The 26,814-nt window shown below is 47.3% G+C and overlaps 3 protein-coding genes across 6 annotated transcripts in view; 2 read left to right on the forward strand and 1 right to left on the reverse strand.

The window, feature by feature from the left end:
- The first annotated feature begins 1,332 nt into the window (after nt 1–1,332).
- Nucleotides 1,333–3,808, forward strand: Dlic (dynein light intermediate chain). The gene has a single exon (XM_077670463.1). The coding sequence runs from the start codon at nt 1,486–1,488 to the stop codon at nt 3,010–3,012; it is 1,527 nt and encodes a 508-aa protein (XP_077526589.1). The 5' UTR covers nt 1,333–1,485; the 3' UTR covers nt 3,013–3,808.
- A 5,887-nt stretch (nt 3,809–9,695) lies between these two features.
- Nucleotides 9,696–24,278, reverse strand: Aimp2 (aaRS-interacting multifunctional protein 2). Of its 2 annotated transcripts, XM_077670468.1 has the most exons (5): nt 24,021–24,278; nt 23,584–23,736; nt 18,783–19,059; nt 14,976–15,048; nt 9,696–10,061 (listed from the first exon to the last, which is right to left on the reverse strand). In XM_077670468.1, exons 1-5 carry the CDS (start codon nt 24,261–24,263, stop codon nt 9,722–9,724), a joined length of 1,086 nt encoding a protein of 361 aa, XP_077526594.1. In that variant the 5' UTR covers nt 24,264–24,278; the 3' UTR covers nt 9,696–9,721. The 2 variants fall into 2 exon arrangements, with proteins under 2 accessions (XP_077526594.1, XP_077526595.1); XM_077670469.1 differs by lacking the exon at nt 23,584–23,736 and having other exon boundaries at nt 24,021–24,191.
- Nucleotides 24,279–24,368: 90 nt separating this feature from the next.
- Nucleotides 24,369–26,814, forward strand: part of E(bx) (nucleosome-remodeling factor subunit NURF301 E(bx)) — a 38,742-nt gene continuing 36,296 nt past the window's right edge. Inside the window, exon 1 of one of the 3 annotated variants that reach the window (XM_077670467.1) lies at nt 24,369–25,932. In XM_077670467.1, the coding sequence (XP_077526593.1) occupies nt 24,829–25,932 (1,104 nt within the window). In that variant the 5' untranslated portion in view covers nt 24,369–24,828. The remainder of the gene's footprint in view (nt 25,933–26,814) is intronic. The other 2 variants (XM_077670464.1, XM_077670466.1) reach the window with 2 other exon arrangements.

Here is a 26,814-nt window from a genome sequence, read left to right on the forward strand (position 1 = left end):
CGCTCCATGTAGAACGGGCTTAAGCCGTGCACGTCTGCGCCAACGATGCTAGCCACAATGAAATTTTAAGTGAAAAGGTAGATGCAACACAAAATAAACCACAACTGTAAATGTCACTGGCAATTGAAGTTCGGGGAGCAGCATTGCCTGAAGTGTGTGTGTGTGGAATGGGGGGAGGGGGGAGGGGGGGGGGCGGGGGCGGGGAGCGCTCAGTGGTTTATTCAGAATTTCAATTTCGGGGTGTTGAAATCCTCCTGGGGGGGGGGGGGGGGTGTGTATATATTCCTGGGCGGGTTGCTTGTGGTTGTGGAATCTTTTGGGGGGTGTCTAAATTCTTCTGGGGAAGGGGGGGGGGGTGTTAGGGGGTGTATAAATCCCCCATTCCCCCGTAGTCGGCGCCTATGACACCAATGCAGTGATATTTTTATAGCAGCGGAAGATGACAAAAAAAAAGAGTAGCAGCAAAACGCGCAATTAATCAGGAAATACGAAGGCGGGAGCGCAATTTCTGCAACATTAAAATCCAGCAGAGCACGGCACAAAAACTCAATTGTCCTAATTTTTTTTATATATAAACGTACCACTCCGAGCCTTAAATTCAGACATATGGCGTTTTTGTAAGTAAAATAAATATTGTCGCTCTTCTCTTACACAATGACAGGAAAAGGGGCGGGTCGTATGCATAGAGTTTCATTCAATAATAGCGCTAGAGAGTGAAGTCCCTCCATCACCTCTTTACCCTGTATCGCTGCAGCGCTCTGAAGGCGTTAAAGTGAGTAAATGCATGGCGCTCTACGCATTGCAATAAATTCAATGCCTTGATTTGGTCAAGTTTCGGTTGGGAAAATGAACACGCGTTCTGTTTTCGTACCGAAGAACGACCGAACTGCCTTCTATTGCTTCCGTTTAAAAGGCGCGCCTAAGCAGCCTAAGTAGATTCATATGGGCGTGGCATCAACCATGCGATCGACGGCCCCTGTAAAATAAGTGAAAATGTTCTAGCAACGACGCAAGAAAACTGCATCACACGCTCCATCCTGTACGCCCCGCCGACCAAACAGGCCTAAAGAGAAATAAATACGTTCTCTATGCGATTCCACGACCGCCACGACGCTAGAAGCGCGCATGTCGGCATCTAGGTGATTGTGTGCTGGAGGTTTCGTTTTCAAGTTTTCTAACCTTGATGCGTAGTTTGCTACAAGCTCAAGTTTTGTGGGCTTTTTTTGTTTACATGAATACCAACAAACAATCAGTAATTAGTACAAAGTTTTCCTAACATAAACGCTGTACAACGTTAGAAATTGCGCAACTATGCGTCATCAGGCTTTCGTCGACTTCGGCTCGACTTCGTACTGGCTGGTCATTGATTTGGGTTTTGCGTGAAGGGGCTGGATCCCGTGAGCCGCAGCTGACAGCGTTTTCCTCGGAAAATATCGACGGTTTGATGGTCCGGCTGGCCGGGTAACTGTTACCGTGACTGTCACCATGGTCAACAACACGGAAGTAGCCGCCTCCCAAGCCCAGACGGACGGCACGGCCAAGGAGGATGACGAGAGCCAAAATATCTGGTCGTCCATCCTCAAGCAAGTGCAGGCGAGCCTCCCCAACAAGTTGCCCTCTCACAAGCTCCTGCTCGTTCTCGGCGACAACGAGTCAGGTAAAACGACGCTGATCGCCAAGCTTCAGGGCAACGACGACCCCAAGAAAGGCTCGGGGCTCGAGTACCACTACCTGTACGTCCGCGACGAGTATCGCGAGGATCAGACCCGACTGGGCGTGTGGGTGCTAGACGGCGACCCATGGCACCGGAACCTGCTCAAGTTCGTCATCACCGAGGAGACCCTGGAAGACACGACCGTGCTTCTGACGGCGTCCATGACCGCGCCGTGGTCCATACTGGAGTCCCTTCAGAGTTGGGCCACCGTCCTCGAAGAGCACCTGGCGAGACTTCGTCTTCCAGAGGCCACGGTCGAGAAGAACAGACTCCGCGTGATGCGGAGATTCCAGGACTACATCGAGCCCGGTGACGAGATCGAAGGCGTGACGTTGCCGCTGCGGAGGACTTCCGTCACTGTCGGCGACGGCGGTGGCGACGCAGCCGCGCTGCCTCTCGGTGATGACACGCTTACCAACAACCTGGGCCTGGACGTGATCGTCGTCATCACCATGACCGACTTCATGGGCTCGCTGGAGAAGAACTTCGACTTCAAGGACGAGCACTTCGACTTCATCCAGCAGGCCGTGCGCAAGTTCTGCCTGCGCTACGGCGCCGCCCTCTTCTACACGTCCGTGAAGGAGGACAAGAACTGCGACCTGCTCTACAAGTACCTCGTGCACCGCATCTACGGCTTCCCCTTCAAAACTCCCGCGCTCGTGGTGGAGAAGGACGGCGTGTTCATCCCGTCCGGCTGGGACAACGACAAGAAGATCGCCATCCTCTACGAGAACATCACCTCGGCATCACCCGACGACCCCTACTCGGAGGTGATCACCAAGCCCATGACGCGCAAGCCGCTACAGCGGGAGCCCGAGGTGGTGGCCGAGTGCGACCAGGCGTTCCTGGCGCGACAGCTGGCGCTGGTCAACCAGCAGACGCCGTCGCCGGGCCGGGCGACCGAGGCGCAAGCGCGAACGCCCGTCGGCGTCCAGAAGTCGGCCGAACGCCGGCTTCCGGGCTCGCACGGCGTCCCCTCGCCGGCTGGGAAGAAGGAGAGCGAGTTCGCCAAGCTGAGTCAGGCGGAGGGCGTCAAGGGGGGGAACGAGGGGGTCCTTCAAAACTTCTTCAACAGCCTCTTGCACCGCAAGACAGGGCCGGGCAGCACGCCTCCCGCCCGGACGGCCGACAAGTCGCTGATGAGAAACGACGCAGCCGCCGAGCTCGAACGCATGACGCGGTCCATCGCGAAGAACAAGGGCATTACAAGCAGCCCCGCCGCTCCGACCGCTTCTCCCGCTGCTCCAACGGCTGTGACACCCACGGAAGAGTCGGCGAACAACTCGTTCAACTCCTGAGAAAATCGCCTTGTGGACTGGGTGCGGAGCGCTTGAGCAGACAGCCTTGAAGTGAGCGAAGTTGAACGGTGCAGAGAAAAGGGGACGGTGTGGGGAGGTGACCGGGGGCTAGTGGTGCGTAAACGAAATCTCGCAGTAACCTGTGCCCGAAACCAACAATACACTTAATTGGTTGTGCAATGTGACGATTTGTTGGAACAAATTGTAGCATTTGCTTTTACAAACAGTCACAGAATTTGAAGTGCAGGCTCAAAATAAAGGGCAGACAACTGCAGTGGCATCTGCACTGTGTTACAAGGCACTTGATTGTCGCAAAAAAGCCCATTGCGTAGATTCCCCGCCTTGTCCCGTGTTTGCTTGCACTATACAAGATCCACGTTGCCATGTAGCCTGATCGTCGACTCACAGGCCATGTTTCGTGCGGTGTGGTTGATAGCAGCTAAGTTTCTGTGCTGAGCTTTAATAACTTTGGCATTTGTCTATCATGCCACTGCATTCAACGGCTCAACTTGTAAGTGCCAGCACTCATCTGATAAAGGCTGTCTAGCTAGCTCTCGTCTTAAGCCATACTATTTATGTTTGTGTCGAATGTTTGCATCTGCGTGCGAGTCTAGAGCTGCGTAGTCTTGGAATACAGTCCTGTACACATTCCCTCCTCTGCAAGATTTTGGGGCTTCTTACTTCAGGCTTCCCGGTTAGCACTATGGTAGACAGATGTGGCCAGTGGGCAGCTTATGTCTTGTATGTCACAATGGCAGCATGTAAACACAGTGGAAATAAATTGCTTTGAATTGGATTGCTGTGTGGATTGATTGATTGATTGAAAGCTCACAAAAGTTGCTAAACATGGCTTGGTTGAAAAGCCATGGGCTTTTGTAAAGACTGGTGCAGCTTGGAGAAATTGTGTATTCTTCCACATACTTGTTTTGTTTGTGCTGAATAATCTCTACTCTGGTCTAATGAAGCCAAAAATGGGAGATGTCTTGAAGTTGTATGGAAGAGAACCAATCGTTACTAACAGGCATGAGAGAAGTGAAGGTGAAGTTAAGAAATATGCAGGTCACTTGGTAGTCTTGTTCACTGAAAGGCCTGTCCTCTCCTATAAACAGCCAAATCCGAGGTGTTCCTTAGGGCACTGTTCTGTTTCCCGTGCTTTTTAATATTTTAGCGAGTTCGATTCCGGTAAATTTAGGCCAGTGGTGTAGCTAGAAATGTTTTGTGGGGGGTGTTATACCCTGCGGGGAAAAAAATATTTCAAGATAGTCTGCACCCAAACAATATCTTATGTTCATTTTCTTATGCTATTCTCATTCTTACGTTTAATTTTATAGATGAAGTATGTAAAAAGCATGGGCAGGGAAAAAGGCCAAAAGGAGGGGGGGATGCATCACTTACAAAATTTTTGGGGGTGTTCTGACACCATAACACCCCCCCCCCCCCCTTGGCTACACCCTTGATCTAGACGTTCAGGTGTACATTTACACGGACGATATTGGTTTTTTTTTTTTTTTTGCCTCAGCCAGAGATATTACGATGTTGTATCTGCTTTTGCAGTCCTAAGAGGCTTGGCTGGATGGTGTCCACTTGACCCTACATGTAAGTAAATGTACTCTACTTCCCTTTCCAGTGAGCAGCCCAGTCTTTATCCCTCTTAGTCACTGTCAACAGGTCATTCCTCAGGTCAATTCATTAAAATATCTGGGAATGTTATACGAATATACTCTCAATCGTTGTTCACACAGACTATATTACGATTGAAGGGGCTCAGGCTGTCTCGTTCTTGAGAAGCCCAAGTTACAAGAGAACGGGCATGCATCGCGACACACTACTAATGATTTATAGAATGTATGTCTGGCCAATTCCAGAATTTGGATGTGTGCTGTTTTGTAGAAGCCTCCACTACAAACTTCACTCATTGATAATGCTCGAACAACAAGCTGCAAGATTATGTCTCGATCTTCCCCGTTATATGCCAATTAATGTTTTATACATAGAAGCCTGAACTCCTCAGTTCATCTCTCGAATGCACGCCCTTGCATTCCCAAGAGTTATGGTGTCGCCCATTTCCAGGCTGCAAACTGCTTTGGTTACATGGCCTTAGTTGTTATTCAGTAGTCGATGGCCACAATTAAAACAGCCAGGGGCGGTCTTCGTACAGTTGTCGGCTTCCATACCCGACCCAGTCTTGTCCTTAGATATCGCTTTTGATGATATTTTTCCCACGAATGCTAAATTACTCCCGCTGAATTTCTCTACAGTCCCCCTACAGGATCATCTGAACGGTTTCTGTTTCCATGCCATTACTGCAATTAACGCCACTGTCCAGAAGGAGAAGGCAGTCGTGGGTATTTTTTCCTCTTGTCTAGATTCACATTCTGTTTGCTCTGCCCTTACTTCCCCAACCTCATCTCCCCTTGCAATGTCCTGCTTCTTCATCACTTTACTCCCTCCGAGAACTTTTTGTAATGGCTTAATGAATTGGCACAAGCTCTGGCAAGAATGGCATTGGGCGGTGTCCAGTAGTGGAGGTTCCGCCGCCCATTGACCTCATCACTTCGGCTCGCTATTGTGGATTGTGCCCACTTCGAAGCATGCCTGCTTCCATTTACGCAGACTCCGAGTTTTTGCACCTCTGGTACTCATCGAAATGAAGCATAAGCAAGTCACGGGTTTGCAAAGTCACCCTCACCAGTTTCCGGTGTCGCGTGCCAAATTTAAATTACTACTTGCACCGCTGTGATCTGGCCCCTTCGCCTCTATGTCTGTTCTGAATCAAACCAGACACGATTGAACATTTTTTTCTCTCCTGTCAACAGTCCTCCTCCATACGGCGGAATTACTTAGAAGGCACATGCAACCAGCTAAACGTCCCACTGTCTGCTCCACTAAATTTATTGATCTGGGCGAAGGTACTGAAATTCTGCCACGGTCATCTTCACTTTGTGGTACGCTTATTCATTCTGGAATCAGGCCGTCTGCTCTGCTAGCTGCCATTTGCCTCTGCCGGTTTTCCCTTTTAAACTTACGCGCGTTTTGCTGACTGCTTCGTGTGCACAACATTCTCTCTTTGTTACACTTGCATCCTACTTTTTTTGCAATTATATTGTTTACTTGTTCTTAAAGGAGCCATGAAGAGAAAATACAACTTCGTTTAATTTGAAAGAACTAGGATTCAGTATCTCACTCAGCTCCATTACAGCCTCAAAAGATGTTTTTTTTAACGAAAATAAAGCAGGAAGTATTTAAAAACTTTCAAATTTTGCGCCACTGTGATGTGTTATGAGCAAGAATGACGTCATACGGGCCAACAATGAAACATAATTTTCAGTGCGTTAACTGCACGTTAGCATTCAAGTGATGCGGTCAAATGGAACTAGAGGCCCCATTACAGACGTCCAGTCATGTGTCGTCAGGACAGGTCAGTTAGGCGGCCGCCAATCGCACAAACAAGGTTCCGTGACGTCATAGAAAAGTTGCGGGAAATTGGCTCGGTGGTCGCGACTGCTTGGCATGTTTTCTTTAATATCTCCGTTATTTGTTCGAAGATTGCGATGATATTGGTATCATTGTTATCGGCACTAAGCAGTCTTTCTAATAAACCCAACTTGTATTTTGTCTTCATGGCTCCTTTAATCTCCTCACTTTTATTACTCTCAGCACCTACTTTCACTGCATTCCTTTATCTAAATGTATATTTTTCTTTTATATGTTTTTCCTCGTTAAAGCACCCATTTCCTGGCCAATCCCTCCGAGGGGGTGAGAGCCATTGTCCGATACCACCACCACTTCTGAAAATATGCGAGATGTGCATTTCGTTCAGCACTATTATTTTGCATTTTTCTTGCATTAAAAACTGCGAACAAATGCAACTCTTGGGCAAGGCAGTTTTACGGCTTTAACGACTGGTAGGCTAGTGGGCTACATGAAACAACAAATCCACGTGAAATGATGTCCACACCTATTCCATATTCTCGCCACTGCAGCTTTTTGCATGAAGCTACAAAGCATGAGAAATGGACAGACAGCCTCTCGGAAAAAGCTGTCCCCTCCACCCACTAGTTAAGCAAATTGAATGCGATCACTGCAGGTAGATGCAGACATTATCACCAACCCAACGCATGGTCAGGTTTATACTTTATTGAACCCACAAAACAGAAGAGGCCACATTGAAGGCAAAAAATTCGCAAGCTGTTTTCATTGCGAGTTTACAAAAAATATCACAGGGATGCTTGTAACTTTCAAAGAATGTGAAGTGGAAAAAGCCTAATTGGACCTTCTGCTGATCTGCCGTTGAACTCTTCAACTTTCACGATGCTATCATCGGGCCGCTGCAGCAGCTTCATTCATAGACGCTTCCTCCCTACGGCGGTTATGGTGGGAGCATTTCAAGTGTCTCCAGCCCCTTCCACCATGTTGCACTTTCACATCCTTCCTCGCTGAAGACCTGGGGCAGTATTCTCGAGTTTTGTCCCTTTCAAAAGTGTCCCTTTTGGCGAGCCCTGATTGGCTAAAAGCAAACAACCGGAAGTGACGTCACGCAAGCGCGGCAAACCTACTGTCAACGCTTATTGCTTTATCGGAAGTACGTCACGATGAAAGGGACTCAAAAGGGACGTTTTCAAAAGGGACAATTACGAGAATACGGCCCCAGGACCTGGCGTGCCGATGCGCCAACGTAACGCAGACGATGAGGCGCGCCGTAGTGGAGGGCTCCGGATTAATTTTGACCACCTGGGGATCTTTAACATGCGCCGAAATCTCGTACACACGGGCGTTTTTGCTTTTCGCCGCTACCAGAAAAGCGGCCGCCGTGGCCGGGAATAGAACCCGTGTCCTCGTGCTCGGCAGCGCAACACCTTAGCCAAAAAAAAATCCAGGTAAGCTAAATGGTGTTCTACGTCGGTAAGGCGTGGATCCAAGTGCCTACTTTGAGGGGGGGGGGGGGGGGGGAGGGGGCAGGTTTTCCAAAAAGCTGATGAGAGGGGAGTGAGCGAGGCACAACAACTGCATTTTTCACAACATGCTGCAGACAACCATGCGAGGAGTTTAAAAAAGGCTCCCTCCGAGCTGATACTCTTGGAAGGGGAAAAATTGGCTGTGGGGAAAAAATGATTAGCGTGCCCCCACTAAGGTGGAGGTTGTGTTAGCCAATATCACGCCTAATAAAAAGTTAGAAGTGACGGGTGCTTCGCTCGCCACAGACAGCACTGGTCCTCGGCGCGGTTTTAAAAAATTTACACATGCCGAAAAATCAGTGTCAAGGAGCGTAGAAGGGCTCTTTGGATTCACCAGTGGCATCAATACTTTAAAACTAAGAATCCAAATTTGGGGGTTTTACACTTTGGAGCTACACCAGGTCTATGAAGTGCGCTGTAGTGGAGGGCTCTACATCAATTTTGACTGCCTGGGGATATTTAACGTGCACCAAAATATCGACACACAAGTGTTTTTGCTTCTCACCTCCATCCGAAGAATGGTCACTACGGCTGGAATTGAACCCACGTCCTAGTGCTCAGCAAATATCTTAAAACTGACAATGACATGGCGCTGGAGTTTGCAATGCAGCCTTTAGCTTTCCAGGCACTTTCTGTGGGCATCGTCAGCTTTTCTTCATTAAGTGTCATTTTTGAGCAGACGGCAGGCGACCACGAAGTCACCGCCCTGAAAACAGTCTGGTATGCAGTTGAGACTGATATGATGAACCTCAGATGACAGACCTCACATCCTAATGAGAAATGATGTTGCAAGCAAAATAATCGCCTTCAACTCGACACGGCTGGTAATGTTTACACACTGGGAACATTGTTTGGACTCCATGAATAAACCCTGCAAGCGCGTGTGATTAAAGCTCAAATTCAGCAAAAAAGGCATAACTTTTATACGAATACAACTAAGAAAATGCTAACAGATGATATGAATGCCAAGGCACCTACTGAACATTTCCTGTTGCTTTTCCTTATGGATTGCAAATTTCTCACCAAGACCCTCAAACATCACTGGGATTTATTTGTGAAATTGGTGGTCGCCAACCAAAGCCTATGCCAAGAAACAAGACAGTGCAGTTGGTTGTAGCGGTGCCTCTAGTTCCATTTCATGTTAGCACTTGTACGCTGGCATGGAGTCACCACACTGATGACTCCAAGCATTTCCAGTATTACATTCTTCCTATTGTTGCGTAAAGCAAAATTTGAACGTTTTTCAATATTCGTCATCTCTTCGTCGTGAAAACATATTTTGGGGTTGCGGGAATGGGGTTGAGCGAGTTACCAAACGCTGGTTCTTTCAAATAAAACTAAGTCGTACTTTGTTGCCACGGTTCCTTTAAACACATAACTATCTTGCAAGTGCTGGGACCCCTCACGGTGTAAGCAGACGTCATGTTCGTAGCGTCGATTTCCGAGTGCCTGAAGAAGAAGCCCTTTGTCAAGAACAGTGTTAAATATTTTTGCATCTTTGTAGGCGGAAAATACTGCCCCACTAACATCCATGCAAATACAAGTCCAATACAAGCCACACCCCATGCAACACTCTTTTGAAAAAGTGCAAGCATGGTAGACTGCTCCTCCTTTTTATTGTTTCCCCAGAAAAGTAGTTGCTGCAGCCTAGCGTTCAGCAGCACAACACCTTTAACCATCACGGTCGAGTAAACAAGAGAAAACCACGAGAATTGCACATGGACCCACTACCAGCACGCTAGCTCAGTTTATTCTCATACACCTCCATCCAAGACTGCGCACCCCTTGGGCAGCTCAAAAAGCGGGTCCACGCTGAGCGCCTTGAGCCACTTCTTGACGTTGCTGGGCGCCCCCGACGCTAGCCTGGTCTGCAGCAGGGCGCTCCACACGGCAATGTCGGCCAGGCCGGGCTTGGAGCCCTGCACGTAGGGTGTCTTGCCCAGCTGGGTGTTGAGCGCTTTGAGCACGGCCTGCTGCTCCTTGTTCTTGCCGTGCAGGAGGCCGTGGTGCACTTGGGAGAGCCAGTGGTCCACCTCCGTCGCGCTGCCGGCGTCCAACGCCTCGTACGAGGGGTTCAACAGACGACCCACGTACCTGCACAGTGTTGCGCAGGGGCCAAACTTGTAAGCCAAGTCGAGGAAAAAAAAAAAAAAAAAAAAAAAAACAGAATATTGGAGTTTAACACACCAAAGCTACACCTCGGCTATGAGGCGCACCATATTGGAGGGCTCCAGATTAATTTGTTGGCCACCTGGGGATCTTTAAAGGGGCCATGCAGACAAAACGCAAGTTTGGTTCATTCGAAACATTGCCTCGTTAGAATCATACTGACACCACTTGTAACGCACACTTTGCTCAAATAATCTCACTAGCTCTATTCCTGCAACAGAACCTATGATGTTATATGTGCAAGCTTTGCGATTGGCTAAGGCCGGGAAAAGCAAACGTAAATTAGGCAGGGTTTATAAGCTTGCCAAGCAAGCTATTTCCGCTAAAACGTAATGCGTATTCGTTTTACAGCAGCAAAAATGGTACAGTAAACAATGAAAATTGCGAAAATAAACGCAAAACATGGAAGTACCGGCGCGCACTGCTGTTGGTACTGAGCGCACTATGCTTGTTTTACCTGCACAGCAGTCCGCCGCTTCAAAGTTGTCTTGCAAGACACTGGCCGATTGGCGTAAGCGACACTGTCTTACATGAGACTTTTTGTCGAGGATACCCTATGTTTAACGAAACGATTACTTTCTGCTGTGACAAAAATGAGCCAGGTGCAAATAGGGTCAAAAACAAAGCAACGGCGGACAACGGTCCATGGCTGAGTATGGTAGCGCCATCTGGGAGGACTGACAGCAAGCAAGGCTGCAGAGCCGAATGACACACTGGAAGATCGTTTGAATACGCGCACCTATGACTTCATGGCAGACGTCACGGAAACACACGATTTAGCGGGAGAATCAAAATTTTAACCTAAATTGATTAATTTCTCAGTGAATACGGCATCATTTGCTGCCAGGCAAGTGCTGGGGGCATTATAAAACACTAAATCTTTCGAATAAAATAAACTTGTATTTTGTCTGTATTTTAACGTGTACTGTATTTTAACGTGTGCCGAAATCTTGACAGACGGGCGTTTTCACTTTTTTCCCGAGTCTGGAAAGCAGTGAGTCATGTCACCAGTGGCACTGAGTAACAATTGTGCAATTGGTGAGGGACAGAGCTTCACAATAATTTAATGTAAACAGAAATCGGTGCTTAGAGTCTAGGTGAACTGAGTAAAAGTGTTCCACAATTTACTAAGCACGGCTCATGAACAAGCTCAAAAATGGCCTGTGGCTGCGGGAAACCATAATACAGAAAAACCTTATTATAAGAGACACTCAAGGGACCCGAGAAACGTGCCTTTTGTAACCAAGGTCTCTTGTATGCAAAGTTGCTAACAGGGCAAACATAGGAAAACCAACCAAACCGCCTTCATTCAAATGTCTCTTATTAACCAAGTGTCTCCTGTAACAAGGTTGTACTGTATTGTTAAAAGGCTGTTTAGAGTTGGTTGACCAATGTAACGGTACGACTCTTACAAAATTTATTCACGAGGTTTTTAAACACTTGTGCATGATGTCCCTCTTGTTCCTTTTGTCATCAGGAGTGATAAGAAGTCACGTTTCCACCCAGGCCAAGTAAGAATGGAACACTGCTGGCTGTTATGGCAGCCCACCCCAGTGGCATGGCACTTCGGCAACAGTTTTTCCTCAAGTTTGAATTCGTATCCCTTTCTTGACATACACGCTTTCTTGACATACATGACACAATTGACCCACAGACCTGCCTCTTCCTTTTGAAACAATCCTCTCATGACAGCACTTTAGAAATAAACTCTCTGTCTTGCCACTTGTTTAAGCTCTCATGCTGATCTTGCTTTCCCCCTCTCCACATTTCCATCCCATATTTCTGCAGCTCCTGTTCGTTCAGTCTTCACATACCGAAGGGGCCCCGGGTGAGTGCTGTTCATGTAGAAGTTTTTCTTTAAACCTGGCCTTTTTTTTTACAAGCCAGTGCCTAGTTCCTATCTCAACCCCTCTCTCTCTCACACACACACATACACACACTTGATAGGTGGCACAGCCTAGTTAAAGCCTTAAGATTAGAACCACAAACACAGGGGCAAGGGATGACAAAGCAGCTATGTGGGTGCAAAATGGGCTATGAAAAATGACAGCCTTGCTTTCCTTGGGCAAGGTAAACGTTGAAATGTCTCTGTCTGTTGCCTAAGTTAGCCAGGAAACTAATTCCAGCAGTTGTTTGTGCTCAATGACGCACTGGTACATAAGTGGTGGGTCAGTAGTGACCCATGACTTACTAGAGTATCACTCGTGACCCAAAAAACACATTGAGGAAGTTAGCAACAGCATCCATGGAATTCCATTTCAATTTCAAGCAAAGAGGGTGCTCAAAAGAGAGCACTGAGCAAGAAAAAAAAAAACCCACATAACATGAAAAATGAGAAAGCCGTGGCAGAAAAATTCATTCACATCAAAATAAAACCTTTGGTACGATACCATACTCTACACAACTTTAAGAGTGTTTTGTTCATTTTTTCTTCAGCAGTGAAATTGAAATATGACTGATCATCATGGGGATGATGTACACTGAAGCGGCATATGGTTGGTGAATAGATCATAATGATTATCAGTAGTCATGATTGATGACAGGAAGAGATCGTGGCCTTATTAATTCCTCCCCCCCTTGCACCGATCAAAAATTTGCCCGTTTACACCAATGGTAGTTAGTAACATGTCTCAGATGGTGTTTCAGCACCTGCCTTAAAGGGACACTGAAGTGATATGTAAACATTGCGCGATTATTAGCCCAAATTGTAGTCCGGAGTCCCCAGGCCATGTTTCGACCGCTCTGGGCGCGTTTACGCGATTTTATTTAGTAGAAAAATTAATTCGAAAATGCTGTCCTCCTCTCTTTACGCTCGCCCATTTTCTGCGCCGTTTTCGTGTGACGTCGGGAGGAGCCGAGCTCGCAATCTACTGCGCTACTGCACGGCTCCCCGGCCTTCAGACAGAGTCAGTCGGCCCAGCGTTTCATCCGCCAGCCGCCGACGGGTCGTCGCAATTCGTTCGCTCAGTTGAAACGAAGCCAGGAAAGTTTGTGAATGGAAGAATGTGCCTTTCTTTACTTGGTTAGTTTGTACACTGTATCTAGCTCCAAGTCAAGGTCGCTTCAAACAAGCGCTGCACAAGCGCACATGCGACGCTTCGCTGACTGGTACGCCAGTACGAAAATATAAGGCCTCTGGAAGGTGGGAGAAGAGTCAGCGAGGTCAATATAGGTACTCAGGAAATAAAATCAACAGATATTTTTACCGTGCAGCGTAAAACTATGGTGCGGGAAGCACTTTTTTTGCGCTGGGCGAACAAGCACAGCGGCCAGCAGCACAACTACGCATCTGCAAACGCTTTTCCGTCTAAGAAATGCAATTGCTAGATGTGAGATATTGTGGAAACTTGGGGAAGCTTACTGCACGAGCGCAAAACAACAAATAGTCACCTAAGTTGCTTGGAATGCTAAAACTAAATAAAAGTGTAAAATGGTTGTACATTATATACCTTATATTTCCAAGGTCGGCAGCTCTCGCCTGTGGCCGAGTGGTTTGGAGCGCTAGGTATGTCATCGCAAGTGTTTTGCAAGTCACAAGTTCGAATCCCCGCGGTTACGTGCTTTTTTTTCTGTAAGTTAACTTTTTCGTTTTCCGCCAATATTTTCTATACTGAGTTCACCTTTTTTTGGGCTGCAACGTTCATTGCTCCACAAACTAGTTCACAGAACGCGCGCAGGCTGGCACTGGCGCGCTAGCGAGTTCTCGTTGGCGTGCTGTTACCATAAGCACCGACTGCTTGCGGGCAGTGGGCACAGGCCAGAATCAACAGACCCTTGGCCTGGTGCGAAGACGCTTTTTACGATACAGGCATGAGTGAGGCAAGCTCCAAATATGGGGGGTAAGCGCATGGCATTTGAGCGTCTGCGAGGACGCGGAGGGCGTTCATGCACTGCGTAGGCTTCGGCTAGTGAATGCTACGATTCCAAGCCGTCCTGGGAGGCTTATCTTATGCATTTTACAGCTGACAACATGGCAGAAGTGTGGTACGATGATTACTGAGATATTGAGAATGCCCATCCAACAACGCCATCGGTTGTGTTTTACAGAACCGAAACCGAAACTTGTTTGATTGCTAACCTTGGGTATCGTCCAATCACGGTGCCCCCTCCTCCCAACGTCAGAGCCTTAGTTGGTGCGGCCGCCGCAAACCGCGCATGGCAGTTTTTCTTCTTTCGCGCTTTGTAAAATAATTACCGATTTGTCAACCGGATAAACGATGAAAAGTGTGCTAAGTTGAGCCAGTCTACGCAGTGCAAGCAAAAACGGGAGCTTGACAAATTCACTTCAGTGTCCCTTTAAGTGCACCAGTTCGGCAAAAACCACCAGCGTTTGTAATGAAGGACAATCAGTATCACCATCTGCATTACCACACCACAAATAGACTCAAAAGCATAAATGTACATGAAACTCTCCAATGAATGTATCCTCGCAAAAGTGCAAAAAAAACTGAATACAAACCAAAAACAGCCCCTACACGGCACTGTCAACACAAAACATGCCTTAACGCCATAAGTGTATATCTTTGTATGTTTGTTCTTGCTGTACTGACCACACCCTATGTAATACCCTCCTGTATGAGCACTTTTAGGGGTACTTTGAGTAAATAAAATAAATACGAAAGAATACCTCTAAAAAAAAATCAATGTAACAGCCGATGCAGTCAACAAAAGTACACTTTAAAGTAAGTATGCTGTCTTAGATCCAGGCTGCCAAACATTAGCATTTATTATTCCCACAATTAGAAACAACGACAACAACGGGTCTTCTGTCAGTCACTCCCCTCCACTCCCTCACTCGAGCAAAATGGGCAAATGACGGTTTTTCTGGCACAGTCTCACCTGATGAAGTTCACCTCTCCCACTATGGCTGCCTGGAGTAGCGGGCTCACCATCACCTCGCAGTCACCTTCCACTGCAAGGACGGCAAGGGTTAATTAATTAGCCAAGCAGAAAGAGTGCCTCAGCACAAAAATGCTTCGTCAGAGAAGTTCCGAAATTCAGGATGTGACCTTTTGTGCTGACTCAAAGGGATGCACGCGCAAATGACATAGCAATTCAGGCAAGTTGGTTCAGATTTATCTCGTACCACAGCGCAAACACACAAGAACCGGTGCAATGAAAAGACACTAGTGTGTCCTTTGGTTGCCTTGTTCTTGTGTGTTTAAGCTTGCAATACAAGATGAATCGCAAGTGTTTATTTGTCCACAAAATAAACCGCCAACGGCTCATTGCCACAATAGCTGAGATTCTGGTGTTAAAAAAGATTTCAGGTTGTTTTACCAACAAAAAGAAAGTGTACTCAAGAAATGATTTGTCTTGTGCAACGCGCACAAGAGAAAACATTTGTCGTGCGTGTTTTGCTGCTTCTGCTATCTAGCCCCTGTCCAGCTTCTTGCCGTCGCAAGGCACCAGTGTTGGTAGCGATCGAAGGGCTCGTTACGATGCGCTGCTGATGTACCGTTCAGGCGAGCAATGTACCACTGCATTGCACATGATTAAATACGATCCCAGAAGCAGCACCATATCACACTACGGGTAAATAATTCCAAACAATGGCGCAGCACATGAGACAATGCACCGCTAGCGAGCAAGGTGCGAAAAAAAATTGACGGGGAAAGAAAAAAGCTGAGCGTCAATCACGAACCACAAGAACCCAATCCGTGAGCCAAGCCAAGAGAGACCGAACACTTCACAAAGTTCCCAAATGGGACGCAGCGCTTTATTTTCTTCTAGTGTGTTTACTATAAAACTGTACGAGAGAAGCACCCCCAACATGCAACACTAGTCTGGGGTCACTTCGCAACCTCGGGCACACGCAGCTCCTGTTATACCGCCTCAAATAAGGCAAAATGTGCGAACAGATATGGCAGTCTGCGAGAATAATAAGAAGCCCACTACTGGAAGCATTATTCACAGGTACATTTTACTGGAAAGTTCAGCCAAAAGCACCTTTTTTTTTTTCTGTTGATGGTCCACAAGCTTGCTATGTAGCATTTGAGAATGCCTCGTGGTTGTCACTTTCTTCTTCTTGTGTTTGGTCAGTGTTGCGCTGTTCCCCTATTTGTAATCATGCACCAACTCGCCCAAGCCTTAACTCTTTGCGTACCGGGGGAAAAGTTCCGTTTTTTGTGGGTTCCGGTAATGTTTTTTTTATGAGAAACCTGTTAGGTGAAAAAATGTATAAATCACACGAAAATGAACCTAAATAGATTCTCTTTTTATTGACATAACTTTTATGAAATTGTAAAGAGAGAAAAAGCAAAATAAAAATTGTCAAATTAGACATTTTGGGCAAATTTAGCACAAAATTGCGAAAACGCTCTTTATAACTTCAAAGAAAAATTTTTAGAAGAAATTCTGAAATATACAAATGTTTTCTGCATTTCTTGACAATGTTCTCTAAAAAAATCAAAGCCCTAACTTTATCGGTTTCTGAGCTGCAAAAGTTTGTTTACAGCGCTTCAAAACCACGAAGAAAAAAAGGTTTTCTCGATTGTTTTAGGTAAAGATTTTTATTGCAAAAACTCCGTTGTCGAGGCAGCAGCGAGTCTTGGCCAAAGGATGTGGAAACCCTGCAGATAAGATAGAACCATGCGTGACACTGATAAACCTCGCGAACCGTCAGCGGAGCACTCAAAGAAAACCGGCTACACTAGAGAAACAAGCCGCTCGCTTACCTGTTGGCGGCCGCTGATGTTCCGGGCTGATTGTCGTCATCGTCACTGTCAAAACTCAAGTCTGACTGATCGAAATCATCGGAAGAGTCACTGCTGCTAGTAAAGTCCCGAAAATCCACCGAAGATTGAGTAGAATCTCGCGATTTGCGGTGTTTGGGAGCAAGCGTCGAGCTCGCGGGGGCGCAGCCATCTTCCGCGGCAACTACGCCGCGTATACGCTTCTCCCGGCGGGCTTTAAACTGCCGCCACCTGGCTCAAAAAATACAAACTACACAGCAAATGAAAGCTTATTTCTTGTGCTACACGGTAGATGGCGCCAAACGTTTCAAAGCGCCCGGCGCGACTTTCAAATCAGCGTTTGAAAACTCCGATCGAAATCGATCGCTCATGATCGAAATCGCGCGTGCGGTACGGAAAGAGTTAACCCTTCCAAAAAGAAAACGAATTCACCATCTTTCCTGACGAAAGCTGAGAGAAGTGTGAAAGCTTTCTCACATCAAAAACTTCATCAAAAGTGTGCCTTACCTTTCCTGAGAGTACACCCAAACAAATGTCAAATCTTCGAAGACCTAAACCGCAAACGAAGAGCGAACCCATGCCGCGATTTTTTGTGCACTAAGTAAATGCATCAACAAATTATCTAAATCTACACCGATACTTGGTTTATGAGATAAAGGTGTACTATTGTACTCTTTCATGATTGATGCATGTATTGTCTCATCTGGAACTGTTCCTTTTTCGCGATTAACAAGTAACCGTTTTGACACAATGGAAGCCCTGTTTCACGCTCGCGTCGCTTGTACAGAGATCTTATCGGAGCATTTAGGTCGACCAACATGTCTGTGGGGAAATGAATTACTTTTCTGACAATATGCTATCGGTACCACTACGAGAGCTTTCGCTTTAAAAAACTGAAAACTTGGATTTGCTTTGTGTGGGAATAAAGCAGCAACCCTGGCAGACTGTTTTTGCATGGCGCAGTAGAGTCGCAGTTGGAGACGCTCAAATCAGTGAAAAAAAAAGCTTCGATTGCATTTTGAGAAGGCCAACTGTAGGCTCATAGCTTTCGAAGTGCTGAAAATGGAAATAACCAAATATATGGTGTCTTTAAGCGCTGATTCAGAATCTATAAAAAAACAGATTAATATTGAATCTAGAGCATTGAAAAAAAGACGAGCTGGGGGACGTAGAGGAGGCCTGTGCCTCCTCTAGAGGAGGAGGATTAACATTTTTTTTCTTGTTCTTTTCACTTCCTGATAAAGTATAGCCCTATTGATACATTTTTTTGTGGAAGGGAAATCGTGAATGGTCAGCCCCTGTAACTTCGGTAGTTCAATATACACTTGCCCAGGCATTTTCTTTGATCACACAATAATTTTTTGTGGTACCCGCCGTGGTGGCTCAGTGGCTAAGGCGTTGTGCTACTGAGCACAAGGACGCGGGTTCGATTCCCGGCCGCGGCGGCCGCTTTTCGATGGAGGCGAAAAGCAAAAACGCCCGTGTGTGCTAGATTTCGGCGCACGTTAAAGATCCCCAGGTGGTCAAAATTAATCCGGAGCCCTCCACTACGGCGCGCCTCATCGCCTGCGTTGCGTCGGCACATTAAACCCTACAATCAATCAAATCAATTTTTTGTGGTAGCCAGAAATAATGTGCGAGCTCTACTGCACAGATCTAGACCATGCTTGTAAATGCCCTGGGGTAAACTGTATGACTTAACTAGCAGAACACCTACAAATCTTCAGGCATATTGCTATGTCGATGGAAGATGCTCCCGACATGATTGCCACCGCATACTTAGGATGTGACGCTGTGAAGTACATCACATGACAGCTAAGGAATGAGGGACCAAAAATAATAGATGGATAAAATTTGGTGACCAGGGTATTGGTATTTGGTATCCTACTGGTGGTTAGATTGTACAATTCTTTTTCCTACACCAAAAAAAGAACATTTTCACACAACGTACCCTGCTTCCACACCAGGGTGAGCGCCACATCGTAAGAAGTGCGCGGATCAGCCGAAGACAGGCCGTTTTCGCAGCCGACAGCAGCCAGGTGCGGTGGCACGGACGCAACCGACGAGTGGGTGTGGCACCCAAACAGCACCCGGCCGTGCCTTGACAGGAGACGGCGCAGGGGCCACAGGCTCCAAGGTGGGCTGTCCGGCGATGCGCTCACCACCACGTCCAGGAGCGAAGAGCCACCTTGGACGGCCAGCGGCATTGCGCTGCTCTCGGTTGATGCCTGCAAGGGCAGCAAATACGGTTAAAAGGGCAAAGACAAAACACAACTTTGTTCAAGTTGAAAGAACCAGGCTTTGGTGGCACACTCCGCTCTATTCCAGCCACAAAAGACGCTCTTAATCTTTTTCCTTACGCCGCCATAGGCCACCGGCCACAGAGTTCTGATGATTTCAAACGTCCCGTGAAAGCTAAAAATGGCGCCTGGCGGGCAACTAACGCCATCTGGCGTATTTATTGACAACACATTTTTCGATTTTATTATGTTTTGCTAATATTTCGCGTGCAGAGACCGCACCAAGAGTGAAATTTGAACCCGCGATAGTGGCGAGTTCCGTGAAAACAGCGTCCTCTGTATTTGGGCTGTATTTATAAACAAAACGGGCTTCCTATCAGACGACTGCGGCTTTACACATTTACATGTAGGGCCTGGACAACGTACGGTGGGGATATTTTGCCAAATGCGCCACGTCATATCGCGTTATCACCTTCATGATAGCCTGGCACTCGTGTCAGATTACCACTACGGAGCGATGTGCCACACTTCTCAAGAGCGCTGGATTTTTTTTCTGGTTTTTTACCACTAGAGTGAAAAGGATTTTGTGTCAGAACACAAAAAAGTGTGGTTGGATGCATGACCGACTTACACTCGAGTGGCTTCGAGGAGTGGCACAGCCGTCAGTTCCCCTAGGTTGGCGGGCCCACAAAAATACAAAACTTGGTGTACAGCATTGATATATATACTGAATCATAGCCAAGAAATGTAGGAACAATTCGTATATCTTAGAATTCTTAAAATAATTTTTAGGCTCATTACAATTGCTTATGTATGTTGCATGTATACTTTTTGTTCATTTTTTTCTGATTATTTGACTAATAAACTGTAAGTAATTCTACCTTTCACAAAACTGCTGTCATATGTTTGTAAGAGCAATCTATAAGCTACAATTCCATGCATAGCAATGCTAAATGTGTCCACTAGCTCAAGAGAAAGAAATAGTTTTGTGGAAGCATTCAAAATTAGCCGTTTTTCCGCCGTAATGAAAGAGTTAACTGAAACAATGCAAGAAATGGTGAGAAATTTTCAAATATCTCACTACAGGGATGTAATGTGGACAGGAGTGATGTAATATGGACCAGAAAATGGTTAGCATTCAAGTTACACAATCAAATGGAACTAGAGGCCCTGCTGCTACTGTCCAGTTATGTCTCTTGGTGGTGGCTTATGTCGACGGCCACTAAACGCACAAACAAAATTCCACGATGTCATATCATCATCATCACCAGCCTAATTACGCCCACTGCAGGGCAAATCTCCTATTAGCCCGGTCCTGCGCTAACTGCGATCAATTTATCCCCACAAACTTCTTGATCTCATCTGCCCATCTAACTTTCTGCCGCCCCCTGCAATCGCCAAAAAGTCACCACTGCTTTATACGCTACCTGTAATATCTCTATTATTTGTTTTGAATTCTGTGATAAAATTGGTATTATTGTTACGGGGAAAAAGTAGTCTTTTTAATGAACCAAGCATGCATTTTGTCTTTAATGTCGCCAGCTGCTTCACTCTTTTTCACGTCTACTGCAGCACCCGTATTTATCTCCCCTCCAAGACCACAACCAAACGGCATTGGACCAATCCTGTGAAGTCTTAGACAACTTGACCTTGCGCTACAGGAAGGAAGAGCCATTACACAATGTACTAAAAATGCGAAAAAAACCTCTCCTTGATTTTTTTTCTCTCATTTAAGTTTACATTCCTCCCCAAAGTGCGGCTGTAGAGCAGTAGTGAACCAAATGGTTCCAAAAAAAGGCCACAGAAAATAAGAACAGGCTCGAGTCCAAACTAGGCCGTCTTGTACAAATCCTAGGCACAGCTTCTAAAGCGGTTTTCTTTCCTCATGCAAGCATTTCTAAACATTATCATCATCATCAATCTGCTCAGGTCCACCGCCGCAGGACGAAAGCCTCTCCCATTGGCCTTTAACTACTCCTGTCCTGCGCTGCTCGAGTACACACTCTACCTCGAATTCCCTTATTTCATCTCTCCATCAGATTAATGGCCTTCACCTTCTCCTAAACCCATCTCTTGGTATCCCCTCTGTTACCGTAATTGCCCACCGGTTGTTGGTTCGTCTCACTACATCGCCAGCCAAAGTCTGTTTCCTTTACTGAACTATGATTTCCTCTACTCGAGTTTGTTCTCCAATCCCGGTAGCTCGTTTCCTGTCCCTGAGTGTTACTCCTAACATCATTCGTTCCATCGCCCCCTGCGCCGACCTAAGTTTGCTTTCTAGTTGTTTAGTAAGGCGCCAGGTTTCAGCTCCGCATGCCATAACTGGCAGTATGCATTGGTTGTAGATTTTTCTTTTGAGTGAGACAGGTAGCTTACTTTTCGTTATTTGGGAGTGCTTGCTGAGTGCTCCCCAGCCCATACCTATTCTGCGCCGGATTTCGCTCTCGTGGTTAACGTCAGTGCTAACCATCTGTCTGAGGTAGTTATATTCTTTTACTTTTTTTAGCATTTCATTTCCTAAGCTTGAGGGGACATATTTGGCATGTTTATTCCTCATTACTTTACATTTATTCATATTTATTTTTAGCCCCACTGTCCTGCTTTCTGATTGTAGTTCCTGAAGCATTGTTTGCATGTGTTCTGCAGTCTCACTCAGCAAGACTATGTCATCCACAAACCTCAAATGGCTCAAGTATTCCCCATTTATCCTTAATCCTATGTTTTCTCAGTCAAGCTTTCCAAATAACCCCTCCAGACATGCTGTGAGTAGTTTTGGCGAGATGGTATCTCCCTGTCTTACTCCCTTTCGGATCAGGAATTTATCACTTTGCTTGTGAGGGGTTATCCTGCACGTAAATGCCTCATATATGTTGTTTAGAAGTCTTATGTAGGTCTCCTCTATTTCATGGTCTTTTAGTTCTTCTTGGACGGCCGTGGCGAGTACAGAATCAAACTTTTTCTCATAATCTATAAATGCCGCGTAAAGTAGTTTAGTTTAGTGTATTTTGCGGATTTTTCTATTACTTGGCTGACGACATGGATGTGATCTGTTGTTGAGTGCCCTTTCCTAAACCCAGCCTGCTGTCTGGGTTTATGGGAATCCAGGCTGTCACCTTATGCGGCTAACTAAAACTTTGGTAAACAGCTTGTAAAGAATTGAGAGTAGGCAGATGGGTCTGTAATTCATGAGGTCCTCGGGATCTCCCTTCTTATGAATCAGAATAATGTTGGCGTTTTTCCAGGCCATGGGCACTTTTTGAGTTTTAAAGCATTCCGAAAAATAGTACAGCAAGCTTCTTCAGTACAGTATCTCCTCCCTCCTTTAACCGATCCACAGTTATGCCGTCGTCTCCTGCAGCTTTGCCTATTTTCATGTTCCTGAGAACCCTTCCAACTTCCTCTATAGTTACTAGTGGGAAATTGTAAGTTAAGCTTCCCTGGTCTAACGTCGCTGGCATACAGTCTGGTGTAGAATCGTCCTGTTACCTTTATTGTCTCACCCAAGTTGTGCGTAATGTTACTCTGCTCGTCTCTGAGTGCGTACATCCTGTCTTTGCCGATGGCAAGTTTCCTCCTATTTGCAGAGTTTCCTCAATCACTGCCACGTTAGTATATGCATGAATGTCGTTTGTTTTACTTCTGTGAATCAGTTCTGACAGCTTGGCTAATTCAATCCGATCCACCGTATTTGACACTGTCATGTTCTTACGTTTGGCAATTGGTTCCTTCGGTTTCTTAGTTTTCCTGTTTGTTCCCTACATGTTGCTTCTCCCACAACTGCTGCAGATTCACTGAGCGCCAATGTTAGGTTGTCATTTAGCCTGTCTACACTAACCTCGTTCTACTCGTTCAGAAGCGCAACAACCCAGGTATCGTGCAAGACGTGGAGGTGCTCAATAAGTTTCGGAGCACCGATCATAGGATGGTTAGATACAAGCTAAGGCTGAATCTCAAAAAGGAAAGGAGGAAACTCGTGAGAAATATGAAACCCTGCATGGAGTCAGTCAGAGCCAGGTCTCAGGAGTTTAAAATAACTCTTTAATACAAATTCTAAACATTCAAATCTCCAAATTCGAATTGAACACTGCGGTCTTAAAATGTCACCACTGAAAATTCACTGTTGATGCAAAGTAAGTGTTTTAGAAGAACGGAGCAATTACGCAATACGCCTAGTTCATTTCAGACCATAAGCGCTGGGGTGTGCTGAAAGGCCGCATGCCTGAACCGAAAGGCAAGCATACTGATCCAACCAAAGACCTGACTCCTCAGTCAACGAACACGAAACATACGATTAGCTTTATTTCCCATTTCACCAATGTTTTCCCTCGAATCCAGATTTACCGTTCTAAACTTGTGCAGTGAGAAAACAGTGTGCTTGAAGAACTGAGCCCCAGGTAGATCAACCTGTGGTCGGCAAGTTTGTTTAGCAGATGTGGCAATGAACAAAATGACGGGACAGGGAGCATGTCGCATCAGCGCCTGTCAAAGGGTTGCATTCGATGTACCGCTTACCGCACTAACCGCGCCGCAAGACCGGGGTTGCTCGGTAGGTGCTTCGCCCTTGATGTTGTCCACCAGCTTCCGCAAATTGTTTAATCGTTCCAGGAGTTGCTCTTGTCGCCGTTCCAAGTCTGCTACCAAGTCTCCCGCATTATCGTGGAGCACCTAAAAGAACAACGCGTATAAGTGCTCACTTTTGTGAGGAAGATAACGTCGCGGTCCGGACAGCTTGCCGACACCACCACGCGAGTGGCTAAATTTAGACAAGCTGTTTGCTATTTATACAAGCCAGGGGGGTGCGCGCTGCTCTGTGACAGGCAATTACATCTAACAAGCACTGATGCTGTTAAGGGGAGATAAAATTGTAAGCAGTAAGCAAGCATGTAGGAATTCCGCTCGTAACTACGCGGACACGTTTCGCGTCAAATAAGGCCCATAAAAGCGCTCACCTCGCCGTTAGTGATGTTAGTGATGCGCGATTCTCCGTACACGCTAGCGACACTATACATGCACCTTGGGAGCTCGACGGCAGTTATTTCGTCGTAGATTGGTTTGACACGGTACATGTGGCTACTGACCGGCGCGGAGGCCATGTTTAAAGAGACTGCGCTGCGATGTTTGAGCACATTGACAGGTGGCGCGAGTTTTCCCGCCCGTTCAAGGAACGCGCTCTGATTGGCCGAGGCAGCCATTATTTTGGTACACCAGAAGGATTGGATTTTTCATGGCCGATCGCTGTCGCATCACAATTCCAGTGTGGTTGATTAAAGCCTTTCCTTCCATCGACTGCTCTGAGGGCATGGTTGGCGTTGCCCCGACAGCGATTATTGTGCGCGGCGGTGTTTCGCATTTTGAAACGGTTATGGCGGCGGCCCGTTTGGGCCAATCAGAAGCCAGCCTGACGCCGAGAGGGGTAACGCAATATGTCGAACAACAGAGCTGTGTGCCTCGGCAGCTTGATCGATGTTACGCTTCTGTGTCGTGCAATTTTGCCAATCGGCGTGGTGTGGGTGTGATTTGTGCGTCCCGACAGTGCGTCTGAACACCCGTTTCCAGCGGTGAGCGTGGATTTAACTGGCGAAGCGACGTTGTCAATGGATAGGTCACGTGATCCCGACGGCACTAATGGCGGCTCACTAAATGTAGTCCCAGTATGGACCGTTTGCAGAGAAATGCCGAGCCCCAGGTAAATATCGGGCCTGATTTTCGCCCCAAAGTGCTTCTTTAGCCGGTTCGTGACGATACCAGAGCTGTGCGATGTCGTCCAGAGGCCGGCGAGGCCGCGGGCGCCCGCCCAAGTCGGCGGTACTCTCGCATAGGCCTAGCTTGCTCAAGAAGCCTCGCTACCTGTACGCTGGGTCGAGCGCTCAGAGCTCGCGCTTGGGACTGCAGTTTCGTCAGTATGAGAACAGCACGCCGCAGCCCCAGCTCAAGCAGAGGCTGCGCGAAAAATCGCAGAAGGTTCGATCCTTCATTCAAAATGTGCTCGGCGGCGACGACGAGGACAATGACTTGGAGCCTCCGTCGAGCGACGAGAGCGACTACCGCCGCGGCGAGGACGAAGAAGAGGAAGACAACGACTCGGTGGCCAGCTACGAGTCGGACGACGTGAGCGTCTACTCGCAGAGCAGCTACAGCACCATCTCGAGCTCCACTCCCGCCAAGCGCAAATGGACGCGGCGGCCGCACAGCCCCGTGTTTCTGCAGGAGCGCGAGCTGCCGCCTCTGTCGCTGCCCAAGAGCTCGGAGGACCTGATCCTGCCCACCTGCCACATCATGCGTGCCCTGAGCATCTACGAGACGCTGCGACACTTCAGGAACATCCTGCGGCTGACGCCGTTTCGCTTCGAGGACTTCTGCGTGGCCCTGATGTCGGACGAACAGTCGGCGCTCCTGTCGGAGGCGCACATCGCGCTGCTGCGAGCCATCCTGCGCGAGGAGGAGGCGGCGGGCACGCAGTTCGGCCCGCAGGACCTGAAAGACAGCATGAACGTGCACCTGTACATGGTGGACCCCGTGACGTGGCCCGCGGTGCTGCGCATGTATCTGACCAGCGACCCGGAGTACCGACCCATGCTGGCGGCCCTGGAGCGCTGCGAGTACCCCTTCACGGCCGTCGCGAGCAAGCTGAACGTGCTGGAGTTCCTCTGCGACCAGTTCCTGACCACGGCGCAGGCCCGCGAGGACATCACGAGCGAAGGGGTCGCGAAGCACGATGACCACTGCCGCGTGTGCCACAAGCTGGGCGACCTGCTGTGCTGCGAAACCTGCCCGGCCGTCTACCACCTGGCCTGCCTCGACCCACCGCTGGAAGACGTGCCCACCGAGGACTGGATCTGCACCGTCTGCCAGGCGAACCAGGTGCACATTATTTTTTTTTATTTTACATTCACGTTTAGGCTGGAAAGTGTAGAAACCAACGGCTTCGATCGTAAATACCGAGAATGGCGGGAGGGGGGATTTGACAGGTGGCTGAAATGGGACGCTTGAAAGGTCTTGCGCCGAAATAAGAACAAGCATGCGTCGATGGAGCTCCACATAGGCATTAGGCTCATTACGAAGGCCAAAACTTGGGTTCATCTCTCTAGGTTAAAACAGGAAGACAGATACTGCTGGCATATGCAGAAGTGCTTGTGTGGAAATACTGCGTATAAGCGTCACTACCCATTTTTAGTTGTGCACTACCCATTTAGCCACTGTTGTGCGCAGAATGAGCCATGTTCGATTTGATGTCCTCAGACATTTAGCGGGCAAACCTTTTTTATGCAACATACCCTTGCACTGAATAGGTGTTCAACCCAGCGTTGCGTGTTGACATTCAAGGACTGCGTCTTGTAGCATGCGTAAACTTATCATAAATATGGTGCAATTATGTTTTATCCGTGTTGAAACCTTGAAAAAGCGCAACACTGAAAACGTGACACACACAACAACCCCTTTTTATGCTGCTGCGGGCATGTCGTGGAATGGAACATTTTTTCTAGGTGAAAGATTTTGCTTTAGCAGCTGAGTATTTGAATTCATGTGTTTTCCCCTGTTTTGGTTGTCAACTCTCCCCCCCCCCCCCCCCTTTTTTTTTTTTTCTTTTTGCTAATTCTGTATTAGCTTTGGCACATGTGGCACTGATTCCCGGTTTGCACTCTACGCACCAATTTAGTGCAACATCAGCAGGCATAACGACTGGGCGTTGGTAAAAGTCAACTGGCACCGCATTTACAAACCATCAGGAGTCTATCCTGAACC

Source organism: Haemaphysalis longicornis, unplaced genomic scaffold (assembly GCF_048455015.1).
Source record: "Haemaphysalis longicornis isolate Haplotype H1 unplaced genomic scaffold, Haemaphysalis longicornis Haplotype H1 scaffold_5, whole genome shotgun sequence".
In the NCBI taxonomy this organism is placed as follows: Eukaryota; Metazoa; Arthropoda; class Arachnida; order Ixodida; family Ixodidae; genus Haemaphysalis; species Haemaphysalis longicornis.